The 24605-nt window shown below is 52.6% G+C and overlaps 2 protein-coding genes across 13 annotated transcripts; both read right to left on the reverse strand.

Moving 5' to 3' along the window:
* Window positions 1–189: 189 nt before the first annotated feature.
* CCAR2 (cell cycle and apoptosis regulator 2) lies at window positions 190–14599 on the reverse strand. Of its 7 annotated transcripts, XM_040490288.1 has the most exons (22): window positions 13904–13992; window positions 13759–13813; window positions 13500–13594; window positions 13129–13220; window positions 12609–12700; window positions 12290–12404; window positions 11990–12119; window positions 11712–11808; window positions 7620–7739; window positions 5637–5859; window positions 5436–5549; window positions 4907–5070; window positions 4283–4454; window positions 3965–4195; window positions 3632–3853; window positions 2886–3030; window positions 2684–2766; window positions 2174–2320; window positions 1886–1997; window positions 1599–1787; window positions 1242–1447; window positions 190–987 (listed from the first exon to the last, which is right to left on the reverse strand). In XM_040490288.1, the coding sequence occupies exons 3-22, from the start codon at window positions 13555–13557 to the stop codon at window positions 943–945; spliced, it is 2757 nt and encodes a 918-aa protein (XP_040346222.1). In that variant the 5' UTR covers window positions 13558–13594; window positions 13759–13813; window positions 13904–13992; the 3' UTR covers window positions 190–942. The 7 variants fall into 7 exon arrangements, with proteins under 7 accessions (XP_040346222.1, XP_040346225.1, XP_040346220.1 ...); XM_040490291.1 differs by lacking the exons at window positions 13759–13813; window positions 13904–13992 and adding an exon at window positions 14471–14599 and having other exon boundaries at window positions 2684–2763; XM_040490286.1 differs by lacking the exons at window positions 13759–13813; window positions 13904–13992 and adding an exon at window positions 14471–14599.
* A 1038-nt stretch (window positions 14600–15637) lies between these two features.
* CUNH8orf58 (chromosome unknown C8orf58 homolog) lies at window positions 15638–20257 on the reverse strand. 6 transcript variants are annotated; one of them, XM_040490298.1, is made up of 7 exons: window positions 20154–20257; window positions 18478–18989; window positions 17954–18118; window positions 17710–17845; window positions 17468–17580; window positions 17148–17230; window positions 15638–16581 (listed from the first exon to the last, which is right to left on the reverse strand). In XM_040490298.1, exons 1-7 carry the CDS (start codon window positions 20200–20202, stop codon window positions 16470–16472), a joined length of 1170 nt encoding a protein of 389 aa, XP_040346232.1. In that variant the 5' UTR covers window positions 20203–20257; the 3' UTR covers window positions 15638–16469. The 6 variants fall into 6 exon arrangements, with proteins under 6 accessions (XP_040346232.1, XP_040346229.1, XP_040346231.1 ...); XM_040490295.1 differs by having other exon boundaries at window positions 17148–17254; XM_040490297.1 differs by lacking the exon at window positions 20154–20257 and adding an exon at window positions 19735–20100 and having other exon boundaries at window positions 17148–17254.
* Window positions 20258–24605: the final 4348 nt, after the last annotated feature.

Below are 24605 nucleotides of genomic sequence, written 5' to 3' on the forward strand. Positions count from 1 at the left end.
GGGGCAGGACGCAGAGCACCCTGGGGCTAGTCTTCCTGCCACCCGGCCCCACCTTCTGGAGATGCTGCACCCTCCATCCAGCAGAGGCTAGGCTGAGGACTGGAAGGAAGGGGGCAGCACAGGGAGACCTAGAAGAGGAAGAAGGTAAGAGCTATGGAGGACACTTAGCTTGTTTTTGACTTTGGTTTATTTAAAAAACAAAAAGCCAAAAAAAAAAAAAAAAAACCAACTTTATATACAAAGTCAAACTGAAACCACGGATTATGGAAAGAGGCGAGACTTCTGGGGAACAGGGAAAAAGGCTGGGCCAGAGCCAATACCACATTCTGAACACGGGGAGGTGCTGGTTTCTTCTGGCAAGTCCAGGGTGGCTGGAGCACAGTGCTCTCTGGCAGACACAGCCCGACACCAAGAGTTCGCCAGCACAGACTCCATTTCTGCGATGGCCAAGGAAGACCCTTCCCCTAGGAACCTGCTCCTGTACCTGGCAGGACTTGTGCCATCCAGAGGAAGGGCTCTTACCCCCTGCCAGAGTCCACGTCTGTTTCCTCAGTTTATTGGCATCAGACCTTATGACATACTCAAAAGCCTTTTCCTCCCCTGTCTTAGTCTAAACTGGAAGAGGACAGGAGAAAAGTCAGCACAAGACTAAAGGGCCCCAGGAAAAATCCCAAGGTGGAGGGCAAAATGACATTCGAGGGGTGCAGAAGGTGTTGGATTTAGTTGTTAAGTGGAACCGGGGTTCCTCACGCATCCGTCCCACATAGCACAGACCCCACCCTGATGGCCTGAGCTCCTCTACGGAGGCTGAGCATAGGGGTCAGCCACCCCTGCCTGTGGCTCCCAGGTCCTGCTCCAGCTTCTTTCTGGAACCAAAAGGGCTCGAACGTCAGCAGGCTCCATCGCTGACCTCACGGGAGGACAGCTCCTGCACCAGGCCCCTCAGTTGTTAGGTGCCGGCTCCTCCTTCTCTACCCAGCTGTCCGCCTAGAATGAGAATCAGGACTCAGGACTCAAGAGAGAGGGCCAAGATGGGAGGACAGCAGCACTTCCTCCCGGGAGACCAGGCTGCAGCTGCTACCAACCGATACCCCAAGAAACCAGTAGGTGGAGAAGGCGAGGCGAGGCAAAGCCCCGCAAGGGCAGGAGGACCGACGTGCTGGCTGGCTGTCACCTGTCACCCCAACCAAGCCTCCCAAATGACGAATGACCGTCGGCCAGCTCTGCCCTTAGAGGCTCACCTTTTCCACCATCCGCTGCATCTCCAGCTGCAGGGGGGTCAGGCGCCTCCGGAACTCCTGGAGCAGTCGCTGCAGCTGGTTCTTCTGCCGCTCGGCCGTCCGCGCCGTCTCCTCGGCCTCGGCCAGCCGGCTCCGCAGCTCCTGCATTTCCGCCGCCAGTGTCTTGTTGGTTACTTCAGTGGCTGAGAAGCGGTTATGGCTCTCCTCTGGGGGGGAACAGCAGAAAGACCGCTGCTAAGCTAAGCACTGCCGCACAGGGCAACAGGCCCGAAGCGTAAGGAGGGACCCCTCTTAATCTCCACACCCACGGCTGCACGTCCTATGCGTGCCGGGTCCCTGCGGCTTCGGGCCACTCACCCAGCTTCAGTTCCAGTGTGTGAATCTTGTTCTCCAGGTAGAGCCGTCCACTGTCCTGCTGCTCCGCGCGCTGCAACAGGTTCCCCACATTGATCAGGCTGCCGTTGTGGGACACCAGGCCTTTGTGTTCCGTGGGGGCGGCGCCCGGCTTTGCACTTTTCCCAGAAGGAGGTAGCAGATCCAGGTTTCCTAGAAGGGGCCGAGAAAGAGATAGAAGGAAGTGTTCTCAGGAGAAAGCAGCGTGCCCTGCCCATCCTCCACAGAAGGCTACAGGCACCAGGACGCACCAAAGAGCACCTCCTCAGGAAGCCCACCGTCTGTGCCCTCCTGGCGGCTGTACTGAAGGCTCCGGTACTGGCAAATGTTCTGGGTCACCACCCTGCTGACCAGCTGTTTGGCCTGCAGAAGACATATGCCCCAGACACCCGCTGATGAGAAGACGCGAGCCCTTGCCCCCATGGTATGCAAGCGCCTAGAACTAGAGCTCTCTGAGCCACCCACAGGAGTCCAGTGTCTGCATGTAACGTTAGGGGAGGCCGTCTTGGAAAGGGCGGAGAGGATGTGAGAGAAGGCACCTGCTCTGCACTGAGCCGGAGCCCAAGGGTAAGCAGGATCCTCTCCAAGTCCCGCCGGTGCAAGTAGCCACACCAGTTGGCGTCAAAGAAGACAAAAGCAAGGAGACAGTCCAAAGGGAGCACGGCAGAGGGGTCCAGCTCCTTGGGCTGCAAGAGAAACGAGGATGGACAAGATTTACAAAGAGTTCTTTCAGTGGCTAAAGCGCCTAGGACGTAGCTGACCTAATGACACCGGGGCACCCTTCCGCCTGGAGACAGGCCCCCAGGCCACTTTTACACACAGAGGAAGTGAGTGCGCTCCTAGATCAGATACTACCTCACTCAGGTTCACCCAGATGGAGATACTGAAGTGCCCTCGATCCTATGAACACCCCACTCCATGAGCCAAGAACCACATTCTGGTTTTTGTCAACCGGAATCAAATGGTAAAAGTTTCCCTCTCCCAGGAATGAGTCAGAGACCTCGCTAATAAGCCTCACGGACTCTTGGGGGATGGAGGAGAGGTCTCACCATGTCCTGAAGAGAAGAGAACTCCATCTCCGATTGGTTTGAGGCAACCGACCGGACCTCAGAATCCTCCAGCTTGGCTCCTGCTGCAGAAAGCCTGAGATAAGCTTGGAGCAGGGACCACACGGGCCCAAATCCCACAGCCGTAACAGGAGAGCAGTCCAGCCACAGAGCCAGGAGGCCACTGTGTGGTGCCTGCACGTACCGAACTCCTCCTCTCCGTCGTCCCTCAGGAGCAGTAGTTCCGGATCAAGCGCCATCTCACAGAGGTCCTCAGATGCCTCACCCCGGGGTTTCTCTTCTTCCTCTCCCCCAGAAGATGGAGGTTTGGGCAAAAGCCCATCCTCCTTCTAGAAACAGACCCGGACGAGAACGGTCATCTCTAACTGCTAACAATTAGAACAGCCAACAGTTGAGCATCAACCGTGTTCAGGCACCGTGGTAAGGGGTTTGTACACACGCTCCCATTTACTGCACTTCATTACGTGGGGTTCAGAGCACACCAGGGCGGCTCCAGGGTACCCGGAGTTTTCTTTGGGAGTCAGTCACGGTCCCGTAAGAAATTATATGTGTACTTGATGGCATCAGGCAAGAAACAGACCTATGTGCTTTAGAAAGGGCTAAGAAGATGCAGCGCTCTAGTTAACCATCAAGCAGCCCAAACACCCGTCCTCCCCACAGCATTAGTAACCGAGGCTTCTGTGCCACCCTGGCAGGTCAACCACGCCGCCAGGCCCGCCTCCCCTCTCCTCAGCACACCACCTCCTAGCTGCACAGCCAGGTGGGAGAGCGAGGTGCCCTGCTGCCGAGAACGTGCCAGGTGGCAAGGCACACACGGGCAGCGAGAGGAGCGGTGAGAGGAGCCCCGTGAGGCCCCCCAGCAGCGCCTGGTATGGCGCAGCACTACTGTGTGCAGCCCCAGTGCCCGTGCAGGGCAGCAGAGGTACTCACCGGTGGGGCGTCTGATTCGGCAGCTGTGCCCTCACTCTGTACCTCATCCTTGGACTCCTTGGCAGCCTCTTCCTTGACTGCTTCTTCTTCCTTAGCTGCCTCCTCTTTCTCAGGTTCAGGTGGGGCCACAACCTTTTCAGGAAGGCTCAGCAGCATCTTATAAATCCTATAGCCAAAATCCCTCTGCAGCATCTCCAGAAACAGTTCAGCCAACACCATCACCTGGTAGGAGAGTCAGCAGAGGTCCACAAGCATCAGGAAAAGGGGAATGTTCAAGCCCTGCCGTCCCAGATACCCTACTGCACAGCCCCCCCCCCAGACTCCTACACTTACTTCAAAAGAGATCCTTTCTTTTGGCCTCCGGTCCTCCACAATACTGTGGAGGGACAGGTTTACACAGCCAGGGCGTGCCATGACAGCAGGTTCTAGAGGGGGTGGAGGGGCCTCTGGGAGATCGGTGTCCACTTCCTGCTGTGCGGTGGCCTCTGGGTTCTCTGCATTCTGTTTAGAGGCGTCTGCTGCTTGCTCTGATACATCAGCTGCCTGTTCCGTTGGCTCTGCTTCCTGTGACAAAAGCCAAGAGCGGTGACCACCTGGGCCCAGGGGTCAGGGCATCTACTCTGCCCCCTTATTTGTAAGGCTCAGTCTTACCACGGACACCTCTTGGGGTGGGGGAGCTGCCTCTGCAGCTTTCTGCTGGCACAGGGCCTCCCACTCTTCCAAAGTAGGCATGATGGTCCAGACGTCTGGCAGGTACACCACCACAGTCTGGAGCCGCCTCGGTGGGCCCGGCTGCAGGTACTGAAACTCAGCAAAGCGCCACCTGCTCACAGCAAAAGGAAGAAGGAAGAACCAACCCATGACCTTCACAAGCAAGTGCTTCAGTCAACACTTAATGAGCACATACTGCATACGAAGCTTTAAAAATACAAAAACAAAAGAGACCAAGTCTTCAAGAAATGGTTCATCAATGGAGAGACTTGCAAATAAGGAGACAATTACTATCCAAGGTGCTACAAGCAACAAGGACCGCTAATATGGCGGAGGGATCACATCTGACGAGCCTTGGAGGGTCAGCTGGCCCTCAACACACATACACATTCCTAGTCATGCTCATGACCAAGGTGACCGTCACTGAGGGCCAGAGGGAGGAATGAGGTAGGACTAGGACACAGAAGAGAGCTAACAGGTCAGAAAGGCACAGGAACTTGACCTCCTGAACAGTCTCCCCAATACAGAGGGCCAGCCACAGACAAGCCCAGGGCAGCCACTCACCACTTTGTGCAGGTGCTCAAGTCAATGCCGGTCTGGGCTTGCGCACAGCGGATAGCGGTGCGGACTAGCACCTGCGGGTCGCCCTTGGGGTCGAGGCCATCCAGAGAGGGAGACCATTCACCCCCAACCAGCACCGCCTCTTCTTCTTTCCGGCCCAGCAAAAACTGCAAAAATGGATCCGAGATTAAAAACACAAAACAAAAACAAAAACCCAATTACCTGGATCTCCCGTGAGGCAGCCTACACCCCTGAGAGTGAAAGCAGCAGGATGTGGTGAAGAATCCCCCACACAGGGTGGGAAGCAGGGAGGGGTGGATCTCTCTACCCATGAACGTGAACCAGCCACGTAACTTTTTCTGACAAGAAGATCCTGAGCCATACGGTCCTGGTGAAGTGAGTGGTAGTGGTATTTCAGTTCTGAGACTGCTGGTTTCTACAAGTTCACGAATAGGAGCCAAGCTGCCGAAAACCTGACAGGGCCTGGACATTATCAATGACTGCATCCTGCCTCACGGACACCAGCTCTTACCTTAATCTGCTTCAAAGGATGTTCTGGTGTCTCCCTTGGCTCAGCCATGTCATCCACAAAGAGCATGCAACAACGATACAATTCCTCCAGTCCCGGGGAAGAGAGCAGCAATACCTGTGCAGGGGCGGCGTGAAGGACACACTCGAGAGCTTTCTCAGCCTCCGACAGCGGGACAAAGCGGCAGGACCTCAGCCCACTTACCTTGGAACTATAAGCGGGATCGCTGTCTGCAGGGATGGGCTCAGCACCAGTGTCTGGAGCTGGCTCCTTCTCAGAAGATACCTGGATACGGCTTGGATGATGGAGGGAAAAGGGCTGGCTCAGAGGAAAGGCTGACAGCCAGCTCAGACACACAGCCAGAAAATCTGAGGGAACCAGGAGGCTGCGGTAGCGGCGCTGGAGTTCTAAGAAGTCACAGGTGGGGCTGCAGGAAGAAAGCAAAGATCCAGACTGGGCAAGGCTAAATTATTTTTAAAACTGGAACCATATCATGAGTTTAGGCCCCACGTCAGGCTCCATGCTGACAGCGTGGAGCCTGCTTAGGATTCTCTCTCTCCCTCTGCACCTCTCCTGCTCTTTCAGAATAAATAAACAAACCAAAAAAATAAACAATAAAAAATGGAACTATAAAAGACTTGGAGGGGAAAGGGCAAAATATTTTCTAACCTGGGAAAGAAGACGTCTCTGAAAAGAAAAAGATGGAGATTTGACCACTAAAATGCTTCAACCTCTAATTGCAAAATAAAGTCGAACTGGAGAAGAAAAAACAAAAAAACATTTACAATCCACGACAGCTAAAGCTCAACCGTCTTGATATGAGGAGCCCACAAATGACTAACAGAAAGTTGACAAGTCTGAGAAAACTGACATCAACAGATACTTAACAGAAAAAGAAAAGAGACTTAACAGCCTGTGAAAACATGCTCTATCTCACTTAAAATTAAAGAAATGCAAATCAGAGGATCACTTTTCACCTATGAGACTGACAAAGATCCAAATGTTTGACAAGGTACACCGGCTGCAGCAGGAGGAAACAAGTACCTCATGCCCCACTGGTGAGAACGTAGATTGACACAGCCTCTTGGACAGAACTGGCAATATATGTCCAAGTTTAAAATCAGACCTTTGAGCCAGCTACTCCAGTTCTAGGAACTGATCTCAACAGAATACTTGTGCCTGTTCACACAGATGTTTGTACAAGAATGTTCACTACAACAATGTTTAGGATAAAAAGTGAAAATGGAGAACTGGCTAAATAAAGTGTCTGTCCATTCAGTGGAGTATTGTGTAGTTGCTGAAAAGAATGCAACCCCAACCGAATAAATGTTAACATGGAAGAAATTCCAAGATGCATTAAGTGAAAAAGCAAAATACCAAACAGTACATACAAGAAGCTTCTATATACATTCAAAAAGACACATTGTGTGTGGCAAATTGTTCGCAGTCACATTTGGACTGATGTGAGGAGGCTCTACATGCAGCCCTGATGCAGGGCTGACGCAGGGACCACACTGTCTTGTGAGGCAGGTGGCTCAGCATGGAGCACAGGAGAGGTCCTGCCTGGCCCCGTGGACAGGAAGCGGTGATGCCAGGTAGAGCGGGAACAGCCCTCTTTCCCTTCCACCCTGAGCAGTAGCCAGGAGGCCACCACCCCACCTCAGCTCGGGCTTAAGTGAACTTTGCTACTGGGGCAGTGGCTGGAGCCCTGACTCTCCACTGCTGGATGGAATCTGGAATCGCTCATCTACCTCTCTCAGTGAGTTGCTAAGTGAGATAGGTAGGCTTGCAGGCCAGAGTCCTCATACACCGTACAGCACTTGAAAAAGGATTGAGAGGTTCCCTGGAAAACGAGTCCCAGGGCTCTTACGATCTGTAGTTTCCACTTGAATTAGAACTAGTACTGGGTACCCGAATTTGAATTGGTAAGCCTTAACGATAACCTGGCAGAAGTATTTCTGGTGATCAAATCACAGAAGTTCTATCAGGGAACCCATGTAAGTGGTGCTACGCTGGTCCAAATTTGAGACTTAGAAATTAAAAAACTGTCACATTAAAAAAACAAACAAAAAGGTCCCAAGCACATGACCCCATATACACACAGTCTCTTGCATAGACTGTATTTCATTTACACAAGAAGCTGTTACCAGCTGTGAGCCTCAGCCCCCACCCCAGCCTGCCACTCACCTGTCCACAGTATAGGGAGTGAGATGGACCCGGTAAGGAGGCAGGTCATGCCGTGGTTTCTTAGCACCCCAAGGCTCTCCACCAGCCCGCTGTTTGCGTTTCTTGGAGTCATAGTCATCGCTGGAAGTTGGCCCGTCACCGGAAGGAAGAAACCACACTGTTACATTAAGATTCAATACACTGGCCTGACAAGGAAACAGTCTGAATCCCCAACATCAAGGAAATGGATAAAGAAGCCATGCCAACAGCCCTATGACACATAGCTATAAAGTTATTAAAATGAGTATTTAAATATTTCTAATAGCAGAAAACCACCCATGATAAGCAAAGACTAGTACACAGTAATATGTATACAGTAGTGCCTCAACTGTGCAAAATAACCTTTTAAAAACTGAAAAGAAATAAAGTATTGGGGCACCTGGCTGGCTCAGTCCATGGAGCATATGACTCTTGATCTCAGTGTTGTAAGTTTGAGCCCCACATTGGATATAGAGATTACTTAAAAAAAAAAAAAAAAAACTTAAAAAAAAAAAGTATTAATGATGAATGCCTCTGGTAAAACTTGTAATTTTATTTTTTATATTTTCTGAACTTTAAAAATTACAGTGAACATATAATTTTTTGAAACGAGCAAAGATTTTAACTGATTTCTAACATGAGACACATATATGCTACCATGCAAAGGGTTCTATAAAGCAAGTTTTATTAAGAGACCATTCTCGTAACAAACCCTTAACAATACACGTTAAAGTCAGAAAAACACTCAAACCCTTTGGTCCAGTAATTCCACTCTTGAAAATTTATCCCAAGGAAGTTAATTCAAAAGAAAAACAGAGGTTATAAACAGTGGAAAAAATTCAAACCAAGAGTAAGAAAACCATATTCACATCCAGCAACACCTGAACTTTTATAGTAAATAAATACAATAATCATACAGCCGTTAAAACAATCGTGAGGATTAAACTGCAATATGGAAAAAAATGTTTAATCACCTTAATCATAATGTATAAAAATAATTTGGACTCTAGGGCACCTGGGTGGCTCAGTTGGTTAAGCATCCAACTCTTGATTTCGGCTCAGGTCATATCATGGTTGCAAGACCAAGACCTGAATGGGGCTCTGCACTGACAGCATGGAGCCTGCTTGGGATTCTCTCTCTCTCTCTGTCTGCCCCGCCCCCACACTCACGCATGTGCGCTTACTCGCGCTCTCAAAAAAAATACTTAAAAGATAGTAATGTGGACTCTAAAATTAAAACTTTTTAATTTTTTAATTAGAGTCGTAAAAAGTATGTTTCTCTATAAAGACCAGAAAAGGACATAGGGAAAAAAGCAGCCGTAAATAATTTCTCTTTTCAAAATTATTTTCTAAAGGTGTTTAAGAATGGTTATTACCTTTAAAGGGAAAGAGGAAAGGACTCATTTTTATACTATTTTGGCTTTATATAATAGCATGTACTACTTTATACACTTCTATGATATAATACTTATTATAGTATCACTACGTTATGGATTCAATAAATAAAAATAGAAGAGGGGTGCCTGGGTGGTTCAGTTGGTTAAGCATCTGACTCTTGATTTTGGCTCAGGTAGTGATCTCATGGTTGTGAGATCTGGCTCCTGCTTAAGATTCTCTTTCCTCTGCCCCTCCCACCTCTAAAAAAAAATAGAAGAGAAAAATCTTTAGACCATTAAAAAAAATGCCAGTTTGATGAGGGGAAAACAAACTCCTGTGTCTCTAGAGAAGTAAAGTCAACTGTCAGGTCTTCCTGCCCAGGTAACTGGGCTGCCTGCAGTCTATTTGCCAGAAGGCCTCTGCTCTTCCCCTCAGACCTGTCTGCATTGTTTCCCTTGTCATTACGGCCCTGAGCATCTAAGTTCATTACATTTAACACAGAGGGTTTTTTTCTTTTCTCTATCTGCCTGGCTCATTTCCCTGCTCATTAGCATCTCCATCCAAAAGCTGCCTTCTAATCTCGCCTTTACAGAATGTCAGCTTCCACATTTCTAACACAGTAATTCTGACAGCTCTCTCCAGCTCACCCATGACTGGAGTGAACTCTGGGAAATGCTGTCCACCCCTAGTGAAACCGGACGTCCCACTGAATCCTGGAATCAATGGCCAGTTTTCTCTCCTTACTGTGAATCGTCAGGAACACACTGGAAAGCAGTACCAGTGAGAGACATCTCTGTAACCTCAGCAGGATACTGAGATGGCATATCCCGCTGGACACACCTGTCCAAAAAACCTCAGTAGTTCAGTACTGGCAGTCCAACGGAGACACTGTTACCTCCATCCCAGAACCTGAAATTTAAAATAAAACTTGGCTTCCAGCCAAAATGCTAACACAGCCTGACTCCTTTGTAAACTGCTGTTGTCCCAGAGTGACCGAACTCCTACTGCCCCCTTTCCTACTTTGCAAATTCTCTGCACTGACTAATGGTGTATCTCCCTGCCAGTGGTAATGTCTCCTTTCTCTAGAAACCATAACACAGAAGCATTATGGCAAAAGTAATACCAACAGGCCTTACACAGGGCTTAGCATGTCCAGGACAATCAAATGCATATGACTGTACAGAAAGACTGAATTTGAACCTAAAGCAAAAAGTCAATAGCAGCCATTGATTTCCACCCAAGCTACATTATCCCTGAGGGCACTTGCTGGGATTTGGTAATAAAGCCTTTAATAAACTCACAGAATGTGACAGGTAGAAACTCCTTGGAAACTGAAGACCAGGAAAATGCACAGGGACAAGGAAGGGGTGCAGGTGTATGCAAAATATATACCAGTCACTTGAGAACAGGACAAAGTGTTTCATGTAGTGGGGACATGGTGGAGAACAATCCTAGATCTACGAGAGAACCATCCTCCTCCTCCTCCTAGTTAGAAATCATAATGACCTAGCCCAAGGGAACCACCACTAGCTTCAGCAGACTATGCCCTCTGCCTTAAGTTTTTCCCTGAGTTATTCCACGCTCCTTTTAAGAGTTCACATTGGAGTTCACTCTCAGCCCTCGTCATGTAATAATCTACTGGCATCTGGAGATCTTCCTCATCAGTAGAGTTCTCATTTCAAAAAAGAACCTGAATATGAGAGACCTTTCTGGAGTGACGGAAATGTTTTATATCTTAACTGGGGTGAGGGTTACATGGGATTTCCCATTTGTCAAAACTGGTTGAGATTTGTGCATTTCAACCTATATAAAATTTGCCATAAAACGTTTTTTTAATTAAAACAAGGTAGAAGGCAGGGAATAGATGGACGTACAGATGAAAAAGAATGGAAAATATTGATACTTGTTGAGGCTGGATGGTGGGTATATGAGGGTTCACCATCTTTTTGTTTGTTTTACCTATATTTACAATTTTCCATAATAAAAAATTAAAATGAGGACCAACAGAAGAACTAAAACCAGTCTTAAGCAAACCAGTCCAGAGCTTAACTCTTAAGGATAAAAGTGAAACCTTTTAGAGAGAGAGTAAGGCGGGATAAGGACACAGGAGCTAGAGGGAATAGGCAGCATGCTCTCGCAGTCCCTGTAGCTCACGGATGACAGAAGATGGCCTAGGACACCTCCAAAGTCCCAGAGTCACTATGCCGGCTGCAGAGGGGCCATGAATCTATCTGCATGTTCAAGGCACAGGCCTGGGCTTGAGGGCAGAGTGCGACATACACATTCTAACACTACACTGATGTGTAGCATATATAAACAAACACGTTTTATATCAGCAAATAAAACCTACACTAGGATGTTATGTTTTTTGGACAATTATCATTTTCTTGATAGTTTTGATTTTTTGACACCTCAATTTTAAGAACTAAAAATAAAAGAGAAAATTATGTATTTTAAAAATTCAATATGGTATTTTGAAAGCTGAACTACATCAAATCCCTGCTTGCTGAACCAGTTTATATAGTTCTAATATTTGCATATACATCTCAATGCATCAGCCTGTTTCAGGGTAAAGGGCCTAGCTAGAAAGAGAAATCTAGCTGCAGAAAGAGAATGTTAGCGTCAACAGGTGGCAAAGAAAGAGACACTGTTCCTAGGGGCAAATAAAATATCTTCCCTGCTTAATCATTCTCTTACCTTCGGCCCTGATCCAATCGTCCATGAGGGCCCCGAGCAGGAAATCTGTTCAGGTGGCTCAGATGAAGTGTGTGGGATGTTTGGAAGAGACTCAGAGCTGCAGAGAAGAAATGGTTGGTGACTCAAAAACCCTAAATATCTGCCCAAGTTCCCTGTCCCTTTCTTCCAGTGACAGAAGTACCCACTTCCATTCTGAGAGCAAACCTGAGAGTTACAGGCCCATTCAACCAGAGTACCCTATAAAGCCAAATCCCAACATCCACGCCACTGGTACGCACGCTTCTGAGGAAAGAGCGGGGGAATCCGGTGAGGCTGGAAGATCAGCTGGGGCTGAGCTCCCAGAATCCCTTGCTTCTGGCCCAGGGCTGCCACATGTAGAAGGGGAGGTGCTGGGGATTTCAGCAGGGGCTGCAGAACAATAACCAGGAAAGTCAGGGCATCCCATGGTTGATCTGCTCACCACCTTGGAAAGATGCAGCCCCACCTCTTGCCAAAAGTAAGGTTCTCGCCCAGCTTTCAGGGCACAGGGGCTTCCCTCCCTCCCCTTTCCAACGCACATGCCGAGGAAAGATGGATACCTGGTTGGAGAGCGTTTGCACCTTGACAGCATTCCAGGGCACTGCCTGGCCTGGGTTGTATGCAGCCTTCACCAGCACCTTCTCACCCAGCTGGGGCAGCCGGCCCTTCACCACACTGCCAGCACACAAGCCAGGAGACCCAGTCAGGAGAGAGACCCTGGCCAAGCCACCTTGACTGTCCCTATGAGGCCCTTCCCATCAAGACTTCTCACACCTTGCATAAAAACAGCAAAGCAATGGCTTCAGACGGGTCCCACCAGCATGGTGACAGAACTGAACTGAATAAGCATTTCCAGAAGGGGACTAACCTCAAGCCTACCTTAGCTGAAAAAAGACCTCTTCATCCACCACCCCAAAGTAGTCATGCAAGCTGGTAACAATGCCAGTGAAGACCCGCTGCTTCTCCCCACCCTGTAAGAGAATAGTGCAGTTTGAAAGTCATAGAGAGCATCTGTCCACACTCTGCCATTAGCATCTCCTCTCCAGCCAAACCGCACCTGGCTCAGCAGAGTATTGCATCAAGGTTCACATGAAGGAGGCACACGTGTGCAATAGTTATAATCTACTGTGGAGGAATGGGGGGAGATCACGCTGATTCTAAGGTCACCAGCTGCTTCTAGGATTTCCAGTTTTCTAATTCCCAGAAGCAGCCTAAAGATCTCCCTAGAGCCAGGACTTCGAACTCCCCAGTCAGAGGTGTCTAGTCACCTCCATCCTGGATCAGGCCGGGAGTGTCAGGAAGGACGAACATAGCAATGCAAGAATGAAAGCACCAGGCACCCATGCATGCTGTAGTAGTCTTGAGTGTTGAAACTCACTAGAAAAAATGCCCAACCTACCTGAAGGTGCCTGGCATTTTGGGACAGGTCTGTGGCCACAGGAGGAGTGAGCAAACCAGGAGGAGGACCCAGAAGAGATGTTGAAGCTGCGCCTATGTGGACAGAGAAGCAACCTCCAGGAAGTGCGCCTACCATTTTGAGCACTGGAGTCAGCTCAAAGATACAGGAGGCCCAAAGAGCAAAGTGGCTCTAACCAACTCCTCCACAGGGTTTCACTGGCCACCACTGAGCTCATCTCCTAGTTTCCTATGAAACGCTGGCAACCAATCACACTCCACCAAGGAAACCCCAAAAAGCCACATTTTAAAAGACTATCTCCAAAGCACGAACTACTACCCAGTTTGAAGCCGAGCAGGAATAAAGGTGATCACCTGAGAAGTTGCGTCCCCCTGGAAGCGGGTTGATCCGCTGGCGCTTAAACTGGGACATTGGGAATGCTGTCCTCTTTCAGAGTCTTAGAAAAAACCTTTAATTGAAAAAGCAGTGTTAACAGCTTAGAGGGAAATTTTCCACCGAGCCCTCCCCCCGCCCCCCACAAAAGTAACTGAGATCTTAATAAAGGTGAGGTGAGTACTGAAAATGAATGGAGATGGAGAGAACATAAAGATGGGCAGGAAATGAAAAAATTACATTGTTCCAGTTTGCCTTCACAATAACTTAGTGGTGGGTGATACTGTCAAGCTATCTGAAAGAAAAGGAAACTGAAGCTCAAAGAGATTAAGAGACTTGCCCAGGGCCACACAGAACCAGTTGGTGACAAAACTGAGACTCGCACCCAGGTCGCCAACAACTTAACGCTCCTCTCACTATGCCACACCACCCGCAGATGCTTGGGGAGAGTGGGGGGATTGGAAAGAGCCCCAGTGACATTCATTCATTCAAATACATCCGCCAAAATGCTCCACGCAAGGCCCGGAAAAATGGAGGAGGCTGGTGCTGGAGAGGTGTGGGCCCTCTCCCCGGAAGCCCGGCCCGTTGTTCCCCGGACGGGCTGGTAGGAAGGTAGCCCTGTGGCTCGGCCGAACGCGAATCCGGCAGCGCGCCCGCCCGCGCTCCTGCTCCCGTGCTCCCTGGGCCTCCGCTCCCGCCTCAGCAGCCGCCGGCACCGGGCCTCCCGGGCCGGGCCGCGGCGGGGCCACCGTGGGAGGACGAAGGCGCGCGGTTTCTCCTCCTCCCGCCCGCCCCCAGGGCCGAGGCCGTTGCCAGGGAGACGGGACTTGCAGTCCGAAGGGGGGCTCGGCCCCTTCCGCGCCCCGTGCATCTTTGCTGCCCGGCCCTCGCAGCCCCTCGGCCGGGGGAGGGGCGAAGGGGCAGAGGGGCGAAGGGGGCCCCCCCAACCCACCTGCGGGCCAGGGCCGCGACACCGGGGGGACAAAGACACCCGGAACCACCACAGCCGCTGCTGCCGCCACCACCGGAAGCGCCTCTCCGGAAGCGCGACCACTGGTCGGAAGCTACCACTCTCCCGGATATGGTCCCTCCCTCCTCTCCACCGACTTCTCCCTTCCCCCACGCCGGCCTGCCATCCCGCTCCAACTGTGGAACGGAACTGCACTTTCCCCGATCGGATGCGCGTGAGGAAGCTGGGCCTCCGCGGTGTCCTCGCTTAAGTGTCCCATTAGAAAAGCAGGCTTTAGAGCATTGGTTCCTTGTCCAAAGACAGCAGGAGCTGGACCCCCAAGTGGAAGAGAGCACCTACCACCCCACATCTGGCCTCATTCTGGCAGACCCCAGGGCTGCAGCCGCCAGAGAACCAGCCCCTCCTGAGTAAAGGAGGAGAGTGCCTGATCAGTGTCATTTCTAGGAGACGCCAGGTTTAAGCCGGTGACCTTATCCCTGTCCTTCCCTAGCCCTGTCCTTCCATTGATAACACACACACACACACACACACACACACACACACACACACACACCCTCCTCTCCTGCCCTCTGAATATCTACAGGAGACTAAACTTTTGCCCTTTCTCAATTAGCAAACATACAGGAACCTGCCAGACTGTAGTAAATAAACTACCACAACATTTTGGTAGACATTTATAATGTTCTCAGTAAGATTTCCTTTAGGAGTGCCTGGGTGTCTCAGTCAGTTAAGCATCCGACTCTTGATCAGGTCATGGTTTCATGGTTTGTGCGCTGGAGCCCCACATCAGGCTCTGCTTGGGATTCTCTCTCTCCTCTCTCTCTTTCTCTGCCCCTCACCCTGCGTGTACGTGCACTCTTGCACTCTCTCAGAGAGTTTCTTTAAAAAAAAAAAAAAAAAGGAAATATTTCCTTTAGTCCTCCCAAGGCTGGAAGATTAGGTCAGGAATTAGTGCCCTAATTCCCAGGAAACCTGAGACTTCAGTAAAGTGACCTGCTCTAAGTCTTGCTGCTAATCACTGGCCGTTTTAGTCTCCATTAGCAACCCCAGTCCTCCCTTATCCTCTGGCCTTCCCATCATCCCTCCAGCTTGGCCTTCTTCCAACACCCATACCCTCCCCCTTCCTGTTCACAAAGCACTCTGAGACAGTTTCATCTCGTTTTATCTTCATTAATAAGACTGTGAGGTAGGTAGGGCAGGTATCATTAGACCATTTGGAAGATTAAGTAGGAAGCTATGAGTCTAGAGTCAAAAGCTAGAATGAGTCTCTGGTTTCAACTCTGATGTGTTAAGGTTGTTAGGGACCAAAGCAGCTAAAGGCAGACCTTGAAGATTACTCTGCTATTCTCCATGTTGTCCCTGACCTTTCTATTCCAGGTTCAGTCTTCAGGGACTCTGCTCCACAGGCAAGACTCAATGCAGAGGAACCCAAGATAGCACCCTTCTCTGTCTTAGGGCTGCCCACGAGGGTGTGAGGAGGAAAGCAAGATTCCAAATCAGTAACTGCCCACTGAGGAATGAAGGTGGCCATCCTTTACCTCACCCAGACCAACCCTTTGAATGCATGATTCAGAAGACATGGTTGGATCCAGCCAGTTCACAACAGTGACAGACTTGCAGAGATACACGTATCACTTTGCATAAATACACATCTACGACATGCTAGGCCCCAGTAGATCACCAGGCCAAACATGCTCCATGGACTCCTGATAAATAAGTTAGTTCACATTGTCTAGGCCCAGGGATTTCTGGCAACCAGCAAGGCGCCCAGGGGCTGCCACACCCTGGGGCCACTCAGGGAACCAGGGCTCCTCTGCCAGGCTGCCCAGAGGAGAAAGGTCCAGCCTTCTCCTCAGAGAGAAGGGTGAGCATCAGCAGCTTTTCCTGGCAGTGCCCAGAAACAGTAACAGGGCAAAGGGCGAGGAAGATGACTGCACTGCACACCCCTCCACCCAAGGTCATGTCCCTGCGCCAGGAATTCTCAGCATACAGAAAGGTTTTTGGCTCGTTGCTTCTTAACCACAAATGATGGCATAAAGGTCTTCCGGAGGGGCTGGAATGGAGGTCTTTCAGGGACACCTCTTGACTCAATCCTGTGAAAAAGGAAAGGAAGCATTAGGCTAGGAGGAGGAAACAAGGTAACAATGGCCCCAGAGTTGATGGAGCATTGCTTATCTGCCGTGGGGAGCCTGGGGATGTTGACATAGTGCTTCTTATCGCCACAGAATTATTCAGCATTATCCCCCATCATCTCCTGTGGGATCCTCTGTGTCCCAACCTTGCTCTCCCAGCAAATCCGGGAGCTGGCCTAAGGTTCAGCTGTGAGGGGTGAAGGCTTTTGCTGGGCTTGCATGAGGGAGACTCCCCATATGCTGGTCCTGGCTCTGTCACTGACTTGCATGCATGTACATTCAGAAAGCGACTTCCTTCCCCAGCCCAGTCCCCATCCTCTTCATCTGTAAATGGGACACTTTAACTACTTTGTTTCTTCCACCACCCTCGCCAAGACTGTCTACACCTCTCAGATTTCAAAGGGACAAAAAAAAAAACAAAAAAAAAAAAACAAAAAAAAAAAACCCACAACTGGCACTACAGTCTCAGCTTCTGGCTTCATCGGCTCCTTCCTTTGCCCTAACCTGGGCTGGGCCGCAGGACTCACCTTGGGGCAGGGCCATCAGGAGGGGCAGAGGACTCAGAGTGTTTCGAGCTTCTCCAACGGATCCGGTTGAGCAGGACCTTGACCTTGTTCCAGTGGGAGAGATCCCACTGAGCAGAGCGTGAGGGGATCACCACAGAGTTCCTCCCCACAACATACCCCTGCCTGAGCTCCCAGAGATAGCAGTCGCCACAGCCAGGACTGCTCCAATCAGGAATTGTCATTTTCCCAGAGTTTCTGGCCTTCAGGGTATCTACAAACCCAACCACCCCCTACCCCCGACTCCATCCTGTATCACCTGCCTCCACATACCCATCACCTACCTTGTGTCCCTGGGAGGATGGAAAGATATGAGCTGGCTCTGCTGAAGCCTCTAAAAGCCTGGGAGGGTTGGCAGCGGGAACCCCTACCTTTAGGGGTGAAGCTGTGTTGGCCCCTTCAGAAAGAAAATCCCATTACCCAGGGCCAGAAACAGGAAGCCACCCATCGAAACCAGGACTGAGGAGGTCCGGGGTGGGGGGCCCTGGGTTGGCAAGACACACAGGGAAACACAATTGCAGCTCACCTGTCTCCTGGGTCTGGCTGAGCAGTTCCTGTACCTCACCGCCTGGGGCACAAGAAGGTGGAGGCGAAGGGTCCAGGGCTGGTGGCGGTGGCCGCTGCTGCTGCTCCCCCCACTCCCCCTCCACCGCTTCAGGATCCTGTACACAGGAGAGACGGGTACTCAAGACCTGACTAGATGGCTGAGCCTGTTCTGAAGGCAGCCCTGCTCGCAGGGCTCCCAGCCCTCCTCTGCCTCCCCCACTCACCTGCCCGACCTGCAGCTCGCTCGCCCCTGGGGGCCTCTGGGTCTGCAGCTGCAAGTAGAGCTGCTGGAGCCTTGCCATTTGCTCCAGCACTAGGCACAGGTGTTCCAGATAGCGGAGACCCTGCCCTGGGAGACAGGCCCAGGCCTTAGGCCCCAGGCCCCCCACCTGTGGGACAGAGTGAGGTAAGGAAGACTTCTGAACTCAACCAGACTCCCATCCTAGGCAGTCAGCAGATGGGAACAGAGGGGCCAGGGAGAGGAGGCACACACCCCTAGCTGGCTTCCCAGTGCCCGGCCAGGCATGCTGCCAGGCCGTCCCCCATACTGCTCACCTCCACACAGCTGGGAGTGGGCTGAGGCAACAAGCCGAGACACAACCCATCAATTAGAGGCAAGGAATGCCCCACCCCAAGAGAGCTCCAAGGAGAAGAAGTCAGGGAGGACCCACCAGCCAGCAACCCACCCCTCCATGTAAAAAGACCGTTTCCACTGCACTCTTCACCCAGCCTGAGAGTTGACACTCACCACCTCTGCTCCTTCCAGACCTGCCTCTAGGTCAGTTTCTGCCTCAGTGGCCTCCTGTTCCCCTGCTCCAAAAGGGGGCATTTCACATTCAGGCTTGATAGGTGGCTTCAGGGAGTAGTGGTGTTGTGACATGCCGACAGGGGAAGTCGGGAGCTGGCGGGACCGCTCCAGCACCTGCTCCAGCTTACGGTTGGCCAGGAGCCGGCTCAGGTGGGCAGGAGGCTCCATGGCAGCAAGGGCCCGGGGATCAGGGCTCCCTGTGGGCTCAAAGTCCAGAGAGTCCTGAGGAAGACCTGGTGAGGTGGCCAGGGGGCTGTCCCCAACCACCATCTCCACTCCAGAGTCCCGAGAAGCCAGTTTGAGAAGTGGCTCCTGCCTCCTGACACCTCTCAGCTGGCCATCCCCTTTCCAGGAGTCCAGGGAGCAACCTTGAACAGCGTCCGGGATCCTTCGGTAGGTGCTGCTGACTCCAGGTACTACACAGCTGCGTGCCAGGTCCTCGCCAACCCCATCTGCAAGGACAGTGAGTATCAGGCTGGGCAGGCTGCCCTGAACGCCCCCAGCATTCCTGGAAGCTGGCAAAATTCCCAGGGGAGGAGTGTCCTGGGCCAGAGGTGAAGGGAGGGGCTGGGACTGGACAGCCACGGCCCCGCCCAGATATCTCCCCATCCCTGGCTGGAGAAGGTAGGACAAGATCCCTTCACAAATAGTCTTTGTTAAGGATCACAGACCCAGGATATGGGCAAAGCCTTGCAGGTCCTATTTATCAACTCCTTATATGGCCACCCTCCTTTGAGGGAGTAGCTGCTTTCTTCTGGGGAGCCCTTGTGCTCTGGAGCCTAGGGTCAGCCTAAGATCTCCAGGTCATGAATGGGGAGCCCCAGTCTCTTCAACTGCTCCCCACCGGGCAGCATGGCTACGACCTCCACCCCCACCCTCCAGCTTTCAGAGAGACGGGAAAAGGCACAAAGCAGGAAGCCTGGGGTCCAAACTAGCATCAGGATGCAAGATGAAGTCTCTCCTGGAGCTCCTGGGGGAGAGTAATAAAATAACAACAGCTATAACCATTGCGGGCTTCTGTTCTTTTAAATGGGAAATAGTGAAGATTTTGCGGAGAGTTGGGGGGAAAAAAACACACCCAACTGGAATTAGGAGGGGGTAGGAGGAGAAGCAGCGGCAGGGGTTACCCACGCGCTGGGTCCCCAACTGTAATAGTGATGCACAAACTACAGCAGGAGAGGATGGAGGGCCGCCCACGTCTCACCGCCGGCCACGCAGGAGAGCTGGGTGCCAGGCCAGGACCCTCTGGCCAAGGAGGTCAGCCAGGAAGTCTACCTCGGGAACGGGTCCGCCGCCGCCGCTGGGGGGGGGGGGGGGGGGGGCCTTCGGACCTGCCGGCCGGGGCAAGGGCTGGGCGGAGAAGGATCCAGATGGGGAATTAGAGGGAAGTGGAGCCCGAAGGGAGTGGGATGGAAGGTGGTGGCTGATTTAACACCCAAACCAGAGAGTCTCCAGAGTGCGAGGCGCCATCACTCAGCCCGTCCGAAGGGAGGCGGCGAGGACGGGCGCCTCCAGCGGGGTGTGCGGGCTGGGACAGGGGACACAGACCGGGGCCCGGGCGCGGGAGTCGGCTCCAGGGCAGGAGGCCCGGGCCAGCCTGGGGGTGGGCGACTCACCCCGGCCGCCGAGCGGCTCCACGGCGAAGACGCGCCGCCGGCCCAGCATGGCCCAGTTCCCGGCCCCGACGCGGCGCCCCGGCCGCGGCCGCTGCAGCCGCCCCGCGATCCCGGCCCACGTCCCCCAGCCGGTTTCGGGCGTGCGGCTTCGCACGCGCGTCCGGCCCCGGCTGGGCGCGGCCCCCGGACACTCCCCGCGGGGGCGAGGGGAAGGGGCGGGCAGGGGGGAGGGGCGCGCAGGTGTGCGGGCGGCTGGGGGTGGGCGCGCCGAGTGGGGCCGTGGGGGGCAGGGGCGGGGGCTGGGAGCCGGGTAGCGCCGAGCGCGCGGGGGAGCCGGGAAAAGACCTGGGTCCCCGGTCCTTCGGGCCCGGGGCAGTCCCACGCTCCCGCCCCTGGCCGGGGAACGGAAGCCCCCGCCTGGAGACGCTATCTGGCTCGAGGTGCGGGGTTACCGGGCACCCCCCACCCGCGGTTCACATGCTGGTCTGTCTTCCTGCCGCCGAAACGAAGCTGGGAATGGGGGTGGAGGGTCGGTAGGGACTGGACAGCCGCGCGGAAGGAAATGGAGTCCCACGGGCTGGCTGCACGCTTGTCCCTGCACTCCCTGCTGTGTGCCTGGGGCACGTCACTCAGCCACTCGGAAACCTGACGCGATAGAAGGGGGAAGTGATTCCTGTCCACGTGGAAATCCTTTCCAACAACTGCAGAGCGCCTTGTTACTAGATCTGATCCCCTCCTCGTCCCGTACCTCTCCCGCACCCGAGCACCCTAAAGCTGGGGCCTGGGGTGGGGGGTGGGGGGGGACTTCACGATATAGGGAAGTGAGCCAGGCGAACAGGGAAGCAGCCTGAAGGCGGTGGAAGTGTGAATACTTCCCTGTCCCCCAACCCCAACCCTCTTTTGGCCCTTGGGATTCCACCAGCCCCCCACCCTTAAAGGGTCCCAGCCTGCTTTCAAGCTGGTAGCCTAGGGAGCTGCCGAAGGTGAAACGGCCTGGTGACCAGAGGGCTGCTGGCCTCTAAGAAAACCTCATCCTCCTGAAGAAGGGGACAGGGCTGGAAAAATCCCAGCGGGACCCAAATCCCCTGGAGGCAGATAAAGGGACTGGTGGACGTGCAAACTTGCACCTGAGCCTCTGGGGGAGGGGCTGGAACCAGAGCCCTTGGGAGGAAGCAGCTGTTAACTGGGAGGGAGGAAACAGTCTGCCCACCCCTTCTGCTCCATGCTCCTTCATACCCTTCCTCAAATACCTTACACAGGAACCTTCGCCAGAGAGCCACAAACTGTAAGGTTCTGACTGTAGAAGATGGGGAAACTGAGGCCTATAACCAGGTCTGAGAAAGAATGAGAGCCAAGTGCCTGAATTACCTGACATCTCTTAACACCTTGATTTTCAGGCCAAGCCCTTCTCTGCTAGCCACAGGTCATCTGGGTGGCCTCCTCCTAACCCTGTCCTCCTAGACAGCACCCCCGCCCCATTCCTCTTTCCCAGATACAGACAGGGAAATGAACGCAGGGCCTGGCAGGAACTGCTTCATGCAGGTCCCACAGGATGTGTGGCACCAAACCCCGCAGGCAGTGTCATACCCTACCCCAGCCCTCCCTGGGTCGGGGAGTTGGAGGACTGGCCTATCAGGTGGCTTCCTTCCTCCAAAGTGAGAGGGTAGGGAGGGAAAGGGAGGGAACCTTTGTCGGATCTCGCCCTGAATTTGGAGAATGTGGGGCCAGATTCCAAGCGGTCTCCCTGGTGACTCTGGGGCAAGAATGCATCTGGAACAGGAAGCCCAGCCAGCAGGAATGTGGTGTCTCAGCACAAGGCTTTGTGTGGGCTCAAAAGAACCCCCACCCCCACAACACACACCCAAGCACACTCCCTTCCGGGTGGTGGGCTCCTGCACTGCCTGACCCCCATGTAGATGTGCCTGAGCCCTCATCGTGCTGGGGATCCCTCGCTGGGGGCCACACCCTTCCCTCCCATCTGCCTTCTGCGGCCCTGACTGGAGCGGCCCTGACTGGAGCAGCCCTGTGCCCAGAGCACAGCCACACCCTCGCTGCCCACCTGATAGGTGAGCAGCTGCCCTGAGTTCCTGAGATGCATGGTGGCTGAGCAGAGTCATTCCCTAGGCTGAGGCCAGGGATGCCCAGCTGCCCCTCCACCTCCATGGGGAAGTCCCAGCTTCAGGAAGCACATTTCCTGCAAGCTCAGCACTGAGCTATGCCCTGTGGGAAGAAGGGCAAAGCCAATAAGGCAGAGGGCAGCTCCTGCCAGAGCAGAGATGGCTGGGAGCCATGGTGACCTCCCTGTGGCCTGGAAGGCAGCCTCTGGTGATGGAGGGGCAAGAGCCCCCACCCCACACCAGAAATTCAGAATTCAGACTCCAGGTTCCTTCCCCAGCATGCACACCCCCTTACCAAGTAGGAGTCCTCGGACCAGTCACTTTCCTCCCTGTCCACAGTTTCTTCATTTACAGAACAAGGAATACCTACCTCTGTAGGTAGGTGATTAAAGCACTCAAAATTCCGTGCTGTTAGAATTATCTACCTTTGTGGGGCGCCTGGGTGTCTCAGTCAGTTAAGCATCCAACTTCAGCTCAGGTCATGATCTCACAGCTCGTGAGTTCGAGCCCTGAGTCGGGCTCTGTGCTGACAGCTGGGAGCCTGGAGCCTGCTTCGGATTCTGTGTCTCCTTCTCTCTCTGCCCCTCTCCCACTCACGCTCTCTCTTTCTCTCTTTCAAAAATAAATAAACATGAAAAAATTATTTTAAAAAAAGAATTATCTACCTTTGTAACTTAGGAATGTCACCTTCCCATCTCTAACTGAAGGTGGCTATCTTAGATGCTCTCCTTGGGAACCTCTAACTTGAATCTGTCATCATTTCTGAGGTTATTCCCCAAAATGCCAAAAAGAAAAAAAAAAGTAGAGGGTACAGTACTGGATAAATTGCAGTCATATAATTAGGTGGTCTCTCAGGGAGCCCAGGGGGTTCAGTCAGTTGAGCATCCGACTTTAGTTCAGGTCATGATCTCACAGTTTGTGAGTTCCAGCCCCGCATCAGGCTCGCTGCTGTCAAGACAGAACCCACTCTGTCCCCCTCTCTCTGCCCCTCCCCCACCTGCACTCTCTCTCTTTCTCTCTCAAAAATAAAGGTTAAAAAAATTAGGTGATGTCTCCCCCCCACCACTGGGACACAGGGGGTGGGTGCTCACAGCTGGCTTGGGGTGGGGTTGAGGGCAGGGGTAAAAGATCAAAGACTGCAACCTTCTTTGACAAATGGGTTTGACTAATAACTCCCATCTCCCAAAGAAGTTTGCCCCCAAGCTCGAGCTGGCTGTGTAGCCGCAAAGCACTCTGAAACCCTCCAACCCCTGGGAGGAGAGCTGCCTGCCACAACTAAAGAGGTGGATTTCAGCCTGAACCCGTCCAGCCTTCGAAAGGCATTCAACAACTCCCAGGCATACCCATTTCACAAGGGTCTTCATTCCCTACTTCTTCTCCTCTACTCCTCAGAACACCGCTGGCCCACCATGTTCATATTCCAACCCACCCTTTCCAACCTGTCGCTTGCCTGCTTAAAATTTTCAAAATGTTCCCTGAGCCTCAAGGTGAAGTCAAACCATTTCTTCTGGCATTCAAGGCTCCCATCTCCCTTTCCAGTCTTCTCTTGGTACCTCCTTCAGCCGCTGCCCTAAACTGAGCATTCCACCTGCACTCACCCCTGGCAGTGGACGTTTGTCTCCTCCACCTGCCCAAGTCCTGTTCGTCCTTACACACAGATGGTCTCTGCTCTGTTCTCACAGGGCATAGGGCATGCCTGAATGTGCCGCATCCCCTCTTAGCACTTATTGCCATGTAGTATTATTTCATTCATGCCAGCTCAGTGGCTGCCACTTGACTATTACCTTCAGGAGTAGATTTCTGTATTCTCACTGTGCCAGGACCCAAGTGTTTCCAGAGGGGTGAATCCCCCTTTTGCAGGCATTCTCCCCGGCCATGGGCTACATCTGACACTAGGTGGCGTCAAGGAGACTATCCCATTGCGGACCAAAGTTCTGGCCCCACCCACTCCTGAACCACAGAAAGCCTTGATCTTTTCTATGAAAATAAAGGCAGCCATCCAGGCAAAAGGTGAGACAGTTAAATCAAGGTGTAAATTATATCAACAGGTGCCTGAGGAGCCGACACCAACAGTCCACCGAGATTCCTTCCCAAAAGAACCAGACAGCACAAACACCCTCTGGAGCCCAGCTTTGATCTTTTCTGTGAAAATAAAGCTGAGGCTGTGGCCCATTCCTCAGGCTAACTGGGGAACAGGGTGGGTCTGGAGTACTCATGCACCTTTCTGAAATGTCTCTGAGATTAGGACTGGGGGTGGTGGGTGAATCAAGCCTAAAATCTGGTAGGGGACCACTGCCCCCTGTGTCAACTCAAACATACCTGAGGGCAGGCACAC

This window comes from Herpailurus yagouaroundi, unplaced genomic scaffold, assembly GCF_014898765.1.
Source record: "Herpailurus yagouaroundi ecotype Mexico unplaced genomic scaffold, PumYag 181, whole genome shotgun sequence".
Lineage (NCBI taxonomy): Eukaryota > Metazoa > Chordata > Mammalia > Carnivora > Felidae > Herpailurus > Herpailurus yagouaroundi.